Source organism: Sinocyclocheilus anshuiensis, unplaced genomic scaffold, assembly GCF_001515605.1.
Source record: "Sinocyclocheilus anshuiensis isolate Anshui unplaced genomic scaffold, SAMN03320099.WGS_v1.1 scaffold263, whole genome shotgun sequence".
In the NCBI taxonomy this organism is placed as follows: domain Eukaryota; kingdom Metazoa; phylum Chordata; class Actinopteri; order Cypriniformes; family Cyprinidae; genus Sinocyclocheilus; species Sinocyclocheilus anshuiensis.
This window is the reverse complement of record NW_015549593.1, coordinates 209,643-218,253: the sequence shown is the minus strand read 5'-3', so window position 1 is coordinate 218,253 and position 8,611 is coordinate 209,643. Positions and strand designations below refer to the sequence as shown.

Sequence of the window (8,611 nt, the reverse complement as noted above, 5' to 3'; positions counted from 1 at the left end):
AAATTAGCAACCCAAAAAAAAAAAAAAAAAAAAAAAAAGCTTCACGGTTTACTGTTTGAAAATGAATGAAGTATTCTTATTTTTTGTGAAATTGAATACAGCAATTTTTCATTAAATTAAAATTGTTTTTATAATTCAAATTTGTAGTTTTATGACAATGTTTCTTTTTTGTTTAATATTTTTATTTCATAATAATGATTTTTATTTTATAGTCAATGAATAGGTCAAAAGTAGTGTGAATGTGACCTATGAAAATTCAAGTGAAAAGAGATTTCTGAAATGGTTACTGAAAGAGGTTTGAGCTGGTTCTTGTAAAAAAGTAAAACCCAAAGTGTTTGCCAAATCTGGTGAAGTCATCAGGTGAAAATTCCTGTATTATTTCATATCGCAATATACTGCAGGAAAACAAAATATCGTGATGCCACTTTTTCCCCCAATATGATTTAGTCCTATTTACAGGATTCATTTACTTCTCTGAACTGTGTAAAAGTGTGTTATGGCAAATTTGACTACAACCAAATCAAAGCAATGGTGTCATCCATGACAAAACATGACATCAAATGCTAGACAAATGCTAAATAATTGTTTTGAGCAAACTATTGCTTTAATTATGTGACTGCAACAGCAATGGAGACCGCAAAGCAAAAATGCTTGAATTTATAAAGTGCTCCAATTTATACGTTCTCTGTATATAATGTATCGCGTTTGGTCTCGTTCTGTATCGTGTATCTTGTCAGTGTCTGCGCTTGCTTGGCCATTTGTTGCAGAGAAAATAAGGAAAGTGTGTTTGTATGTATGTGTGTGTGGTTGTACATACACATATGTAGTTGTTTTTTTGGTGTTTGGCTTAGTGTTATGTTAGAATCATTATTATACTCTTATACCTTTTGTTCTTTAATATTTTGAATTGTTTTTAGCTTTATTTTTTGTTTTTCATTTCAATGTTAAGTTTTGAAATTTTGTTGTATGCATTTGTCATTTTTATTTAATCTCTTTATTTTTAAAATGTGTATAGGTAGTATTTATAAAGTTTTAGCTTTGGATCTGTTTTTAGTTGTTTTAATACTACAATTGATTGCTTCTGTTGTCCTGACCATTTGTCAGTCGCTTTGGATAAAAGCGTCTAATAAATGACCAAATAAATAAATAATGTTGACAAACATTTAGAGTACTAGCAATCCTGCCCGCTACTAAAATATTCAAGAGTGTTGAGCAAAATGGAGGTGAATGAAAGAGGGGGAAAAAAAAAAAAGCTTTCATGCAAAATGAAAAACAACTGCAGCTTTCAGAAACTCAGCTGATGAAAGCATCCTGCAGTTGTTTAATAGTTTTTCTGGCAATAATCATCTACAAAAACTGTCCAATTAATGAGGAAAAACACATTATCTGCAATTTGCATTTAGTTTCAACTTTGCCTTGTGATATTGCCAATTTCCCTGCAAATATTAAACCCTGCAGCGGATCTCAACAGGCATGTCGGCTATTTTTCAAGCAAGACTCATAATTGCGTTACAGTAAATTCATTTGACAACCCATTTCATTTGCTGCTCTAGGTGACGTCTCTATCCTGCTATGTTCTGAAGAGAAGGGCGAGCTGTCAAACGGCTACTCAAGAGGAAATTCTCAGAGCAGGAAATTCAATCTGCGATCTACTTCAGAGAAAAACATTTAGCAGGCTACACATTTCAATGTTCTATGAAAAAATCAACGAAGCCAGAGCTTTCCCTATCCGATCTTTTTTTTTCTCGTCTCAAGAAATACCTGCGTCCACACGAAAACCACGAAAGCGACACAAAATTTAGTATACATGCCAAACCAGCATGTGGTGCTGTAATTCTGCCACAGAGATACACTAAAACGGAGAAGAAGACTTGGACGATGTGCATAAACCTTGCACGCGGTATACAAACGAACATGGAAAAATACATTTATTAATCTGTCAATGTTAGCTAATAAAAAGACAATCGTTCAGTGTTTGTTCATGTTTTTGTTGCTGTTATGTGATGTAGCGGTGTCTGACTAGGGGCGAGACGTGGGCTGATGACGTCATCGTTTCAGAAAATATATGGATTCGCTGTCCACACGAAAACGCAAGGGTGGCATTTTCAGATTTATCCACTCTGGGACCCGGTTTCAAAAAATATCGGTTTCACTCTCCCAAAACGCCGGACCCGTCTGGACGAAACGCCTATACGATACAAAATGTATGCGTATACAGCTAAACGCGTCTCCGTGTGGACGGGGCCTAAAAGACAGAGGTAAAACTGGATCAAGCAAATGTTAAAAGATTTGTTCTGCAGATGGATCAAAAACAAATAAGAATGTCTGAGATGATAAAGATAAATATTTTAAAATCTAGTTCAAAAAGCAAGTGTAAAGTTCTTAGAAATGTAATATTGGATTTCATATTAAAACACTCGCACTGTTAGGACAGTTACACCACTTGCACACATTTTTGGCCTCACAGAAAACAATCTATTATTGCGTAACACCTAAAAATGCTTTAGGACAAATAATGCATTTTAAAATGATTAATCATGTGGGGTTAACCAATATACATTCATGCATGGAAGGTTTGAATTTGAGGAACCGGACAGATCATGAAGTAAACGCATACTTGCCTCACAAAATAACGTGAGTTTATCATCTGGTAGCAGCCCATTTGCTTCATCAAGCAGAAAATCTCTCCTAATAAATTTTTTGAAGCCCCAGTCTTTGCCTTGGACGAACCGATAAGCTCTTTGGCTTTCTGCATTGGGTCGAGAAGTAAGGGGTAAGTAAGTTACAAACCAAAAGCAATAAGCCAACAACAAACTTAAGTTCAAGACACTTGACATTACAAATTTATGCAGGACTTAAAACAACATGACTCCAATAATTTTATTTCTAATTAAAGCTTTTTTTTAAGACAAAGTTCTCACCCATAGCTTTTGTCTCCTCCCGTTTAGCGTTCAGTAAAGAAAACTTGAACTTTGCTCTGACTTCACTTTTTGGACAACTAACTAGTAGCAAATATAGCGATAGATAATCTTTACTTTCATCATCGAGTCCCTTCGGATTGACCCGTAGGCACCTGAAGACAGACAAAGATGTCTTATAACTTTTGAACATTACAACATTATAACACACAAACACATGCATAGGCTCCTCACCATTTCATCTTATCATTAGGCCCTGAGGAGAAGGTAGAGCTCTTCAATACTTCACCCATCTCTTCTCGACAGAAGCTGAAGTTGTTTATGGTCCACATGTAGGAAAATTTCACTACTTTGACCTACAAGATCAGCAAAGATTACCATCAGTGAAAACTGATAACCGTCAACAAACAAAGCGATGTGCTATCATTCCTAGACAACAACACGCCAAATGCTACAAGAGCAAATGAACAGGCAGCTTTCAACTTCAAATGTGACTTTTTACTAATATCTGCGTCATTTGTAAGCAACTAAATAGCTCCTATTCAACTTTGCATTGCATTTGCCTGAGGTTAAGTCTTACCCGTCGGAAATTAGTCTCAGTATCGTTTTACCGTATCTGATAAACCAGCATGACCACATTATGATGACTGCTTGAGTTTCATTATCACTTGCACAATGAAGTGTCACCCTATCTACTTTAATGCACTGATTACCCTCCATTAGATCAAACTGTGCACAGCACCATAACAAGCAAGAGATCAAAATACATGCATTTGCTCAAGCCACACTTGTCATTTCAGAGAGCCATATTAAGGCTGAAAGAAATGGTCAAATTTATTAGTATTAAGGCTGGGTATCGAGTTCGATACTTTTTAGGAACCGACCGAAATGCCTTGATACCATCGAGTATCGAAAAATGTCTCGTCGCTCGGTACCAAATTTCCATACCTAAGGGGTTAATCTCATCAGCGTCAGTGAGCCAATAAGCCTGCAGCACTAGCCGATGTGTTCGTCTAGAAGAGGTGCGGCGCAGATCGATCAGTGTTCGATCAAAAAGGCTACATTTACACTGGTGCGCTTATGTTTTAAAATGAAAACGATCCTCGTCATACAGGCGTTTCCACTGCGTTTCAAGCCGGCTTTCCACTATCTCCGACAAACGACAGACCGGTCATTCATTTCCAATGGAGAGTAGCGCGGGAGCTGCGTGGAGTTCCGATCATATGCAGATGTCCGTTCATACTACACGAGTGAAAGCGCGTGTTATGTGACCATTCATGCAAACTGTAGCATCATGCTACATAAGACAATAAATAAGATTTATATTCCGCTTTTACTCAAAACTCACTTTAAACCACCATCGAGTGTTTGTAATAACTTCCGATTGCCGTCTAATGTGTGTTTTGGCCATGTAATGTTGCTGAAATTAAATATGTTATTACCTCTGACTGAGTCAGAGCAGCGATCATGGAAGAGAGAACACAGGCAGACAGCGCTGGAAGCTGCTAATGCTCATCAGTAAATCAGTGGAAAATAAATAGAAATTATGATTCTGTCTGAGCTATGCGTTTTAAAACGAACACGCACTAGTGTACATGTAGCCTAACAGATGTGTAAACTGAAGACTATTTGAGCTTTATTAAAACTATTTGCACTGATTTATTGTGTTGGTTACATTTTGTTCCTTTGTGCAGTGGCTCAGGAGATGAGTCTTTGAGTTTGTATAAACATCAACAAGCTGAAAAATAAAACCAAAGTTTTTTTTTTTTAGATAATGTAATCTTGTTCAAATTGATTTAATAAAATTGGTATCGAAAAAAGCATCGTTCAGGAACCGGTATCGAAGTCGAGGTATCGGTATCGAAAATTTTTGAACGATACCCAGCCCTAATTAGTATAGTGCTTTTCAAAATAATTTTAAAGCAGCTTTTCAGAAAATCAATGTTTTTAATATTTTAATATCTTCATTCCTTAAAGTCGTATTTAGCAGATTAGTGCTGGGTGATAACAGTTTACATTTTGCAACAATACAAGAAATCAAGCAGTTAAGATTTGCTATATTGTACATATCACCCTAGGTGAATATGCTGTATGCATGCAGATAACTTTGGACATAATTATATAACCAACTTTATATAAAGAGGCAGCGATAACATTTTGTGACGCAATAATATATATATAGCTTCACGTAAGTGTACTGTATTTATGTGGATGAAGTTGTATGCGACGTATATTCAACTTTACATACCCGTACAGAGCTGTGCGATAATACAGTTTACATTTTGCAATGATATAAACAATCACGCAGCTGAGACCTGCTATATAAACAGCTTCTAGAATACTTCAGCAAAGTCTGTACATGACTACTTGAGCTGTCAGTCCATCTCACCTGGGTATAGCACCAGCTCTCAGCCACAGGCCCACTGGACATCTCCCCTGGAGGAGGAGGGGTTGGGACCCCTGACATGGCCAGCTCACTCCCCACTACAAGAAGAGCTGATGGTCCCAAAGCTTTCACCACTTAACGTTTATGGAAACAGAGCAAAGGCATCGTTTAAGAAAAATAAACAGCAGCAATTTCTGCCTCTCCTCCTGACCTGAAAATATCAAATCTTTGACTTTGCCATCAGCAAGCCAGTTTGTGGTCAAATGAGAATCATTGCTAACCCCAACTCAGGGCACAGAATCTATCAAAACGCTTTTAGGTGTCAAAGTGGAGGAAGGAAATGAAAGAATATAAGCTTATGAAACTTATGACACCGGAAGCGTGCAATATCACAATCCAGTCTGTAGTGTGACAGAACATCACCGCAAAAATGTGTTTTAAACCCATGAAAATGCTTACGAGAAATTAGCACTCTAAATATAAACGTGCTTGATGATGCCAAAAATCATCAGAATCAGTTAAGTCCAAACTAAGTAGTGACTAAATGGCTTGTTGGCACAGGCCTGACAGGCAGGTCTGAACTTGCCCTTGTTGACAAGGTATAGTCAAGGGCACATTAGTTGTATTTTGGTAAACCAACAGACAAATCCGCCTCACTATATTTCACTCTTAACCAAACAATTTAAAAAAACAAAAAAATTTTACAGAACAAAATCTGAGTTAAAATGATAACTGCACACCACCCTCCAACTCACCTAAGCTTCAGTAAATATCTTGAATTTCATTTCTTGATGCCATTGTACACATGTATCAGGTAAAACTGAAGAAACAAGTTTGTGTTTTACTGTGACTTTACAGCATGATCCAAGAGCTCTTCATCCCAACCTGTGAATATAAATACATATCTTTCATATGATACACTTTGCCATTTCAATCCTCTCTTAAGCATTAATCAGTCCCTAATTAAAATAAGATCAGTACTTCACGACATTATCAAGGCAAATAGCAACTGAAATTACATTTGTAAATAAAAAATAGGCCTATATTATGACATATACCCAACATTCACAGCTATATGACTTCTGAATAACATTGATTGAACTCTAGACTGTCACTGATAAACATTACGATATTTACAACATAACTTAAGTTCAGTGAGCTCCTAAATTGAGTTGACAACCAATTTAACCCAGGCCACTGAAATTTAAAAAAGTTTACTATACACATAACAGATTTAATTTTTTGTTGTTCAGTTATGTGCATTTGTTTAAATCAGAATGTTTTCTGGGCTTGGTCAACATGGCAAAAAGAATTTGGTTAGCCATAACGCAAACATCAAATCTTATGAAAAGAATTGTGTGGTCAGCTTCTATTGTTTAATTCTTCATTGGCTACATATCATTAACTGAAAGCCCAGTATATCAATGAAACAATGTAGTATTTTAGAGACAAAAGGAATCATGTCTTTTGTTTGAGCTAATCAGATTCTTGTCGGCTAGTTGGCTATGTGGTTAGCAAGCTAAACTACATCCACAACACTGACAAAAGTAGATCAGTTAAAGCACAAACCTTTTCTCGTCATTCTGTCAAAATATTGTTAAATTCAAGGTTCGGACGGTCCTTGTGGATCTGCTAAGTTTAATCGGCACTATTTAAGACTGAAGTGTATTTGTGTCTTTTCAAAAGCAGCCCATCACAGTAGCTTGCAGTGTGCTGCTTATCCTGCCAATGAAGGAAGCGACAGCACAGGAGCAGACATGGCTGCGCTCCACTCACTCCTCAGGCGGTACGTAAATCCGCCGAGCGGGGGCACACATCGGCCCAACAACACAGACGTGTCCATTACAGATCAACTGGTACCCGAGATAGAGCGCAGGGATGTTACTACTTTGTAATATACATCTTTCTCCATAGAACTAAATATGTTGGAAGCGTATATCATGTTTGTTAAACTTGAGGAAACTTAGAATTATCTCTCAGCGCTTACCATTAGTCAATTGTGATTGGCTCAAAATGGCAAGCGTTGAGAAAAGTAACACTTCCACACAACGACGACTTAACATTTATCCACTCAACATTTTTTCCATTTATCCACTCAAAAATATCATCCTGGGACCAAGGCATAGACTTTTGTCCTTTGTAGAGGACATAATATATTATAGTGAATTTCTCTGAGACCATATACATGCCGCAGTTTTAATTCTGGATGTCCTGCACAAAGCATTCAGGGCCTTTTAGAGATATCAGATGTTTGGAGGTTTGATCTCCTTGGTCTTTAAATATGACTGATATTGACAGAATTATCAAGTTTAGCACTCTTAGGGAAATATGGCAATGTTTTGTAATTATCATTAATTTTAAATTTGTTTGTTGTAAATAAACATTTCAGAAAAATGTTATGGGGTTTCAAATCAGAACATATATAAAAAAAAACACCCTTTTTTATAACCTTTATTTTTATTAAGTGTATAAAGAAACTTTTTTTGTAACTGAAAGCTTCCATGGATGTTAAAGGTTCCTTAGGGAACCATCAATGCCAATAAAGAACCTTTATTTTTGTATTGCATATACACAATATAGTGTATAGCACAATTTTGGATATATATTGTGAATATACTATCATTTTGATAATGTGCGTCATAACATGTATCATCTGTTTTGAAAGCAAAACAAGAAGCATAAATAATCTCTGCTTTTGTGACAAGTTCTGCTTTGATTGCCAGTAGTTGAGTGCAGATGACTCTTCCCTCTCGCTGTCCTCCGCAGTGCTCTGATGTCATTCTCCTGACAAACAAAAAGGAGCTTTGGGTAAGCCACTCTGAAACAATGTGCTGTGATTATACCCTGGAGGCCTGTGATAACTAATTCCTATTCACATCAGCATGGAAGTGTCTCACTGCTGAAGTAAAAAATGACCATGAATTTAACGGTAAAAGACTGTAAAAACAAAGAGTTAAAAATTTAAGGGGGTCTGAATACTTTCCGTACCTACTGTATGTTATTATTTAAAAGCTGCTTGTGATGGGCTTTGGTTCATCATGTGACTTCCTCATCACCACCTGCATTTGGTGGTTATCAGTGTATTACAAAGGTACAAAACAGATTTCAGTACTTCAATAGGTTGGTATATTAACATTATATCAGTTAATGAAATTACGGTATTTAACTGTAAATTTAAGTTAAAACCATAAAACCTAAAACATTGCTACCATATTTTTTACGGTAAAATTCCGGCAACCAGAGCTGCCGGTTTTTTACCGTAAATTTTACGGATTTTTTTTTACAGTGTACACCATTTTTCACATGG

At 36.4% G+C, this 8,611-nt stretch overlaps 1 protein-coding gene across 2 annotated transcripts in view; it reads right to left on the bottom strand.

Moving 5' to 3' along the window:
- The window catches only part of LOC107658226 (speckle-type POZ protein-like A), an 11,348-nt gene extending 4,295 nt beyond the window's left edge, over positions 1 to 7,053 (bottom strand). Inside the window, exons 1-6 of one of the 2 annotated variants that reach the window (XM_016446690.1) lie at positions 6,874 to 7,053; positions 6,060 to 6,189; positions 5,308 to 5,444; positions 3,153 to 3,274; positions 2,922 to 3,073; positions 2,622 to 2,749 (exon numbers count right to left, since the gene is read on the bottom strand). In XM_016446690.1, coding sequence (XP_016302176.1) covers positions 2,622 to 2,749; positions 2,922 to 3,073; positions 3,153 to 3,274; positions 5,308 to 5,385 — 480 coding nt within the window. In that variant the 5' untranslated portion in view covers positions 5,386 to 5,444; positions 6,060 to 6,189; positions 6,874 to 7,053. The remainder of the gene's footprint in view (positions 1 to 2,621; positions 2,750 to 2,921; positions 3,074 to 3,152; positions 3,275 to 5,307; positions 5,445 to 6,059; positions 6,190 to 6,873) is intronic. The other variant, XM_016446689.1, reaches the window with a different exon arrangement.
- Between the last annotated feature and the right edge of the window lie 1,558 nt (positions 7,054 to 8,611).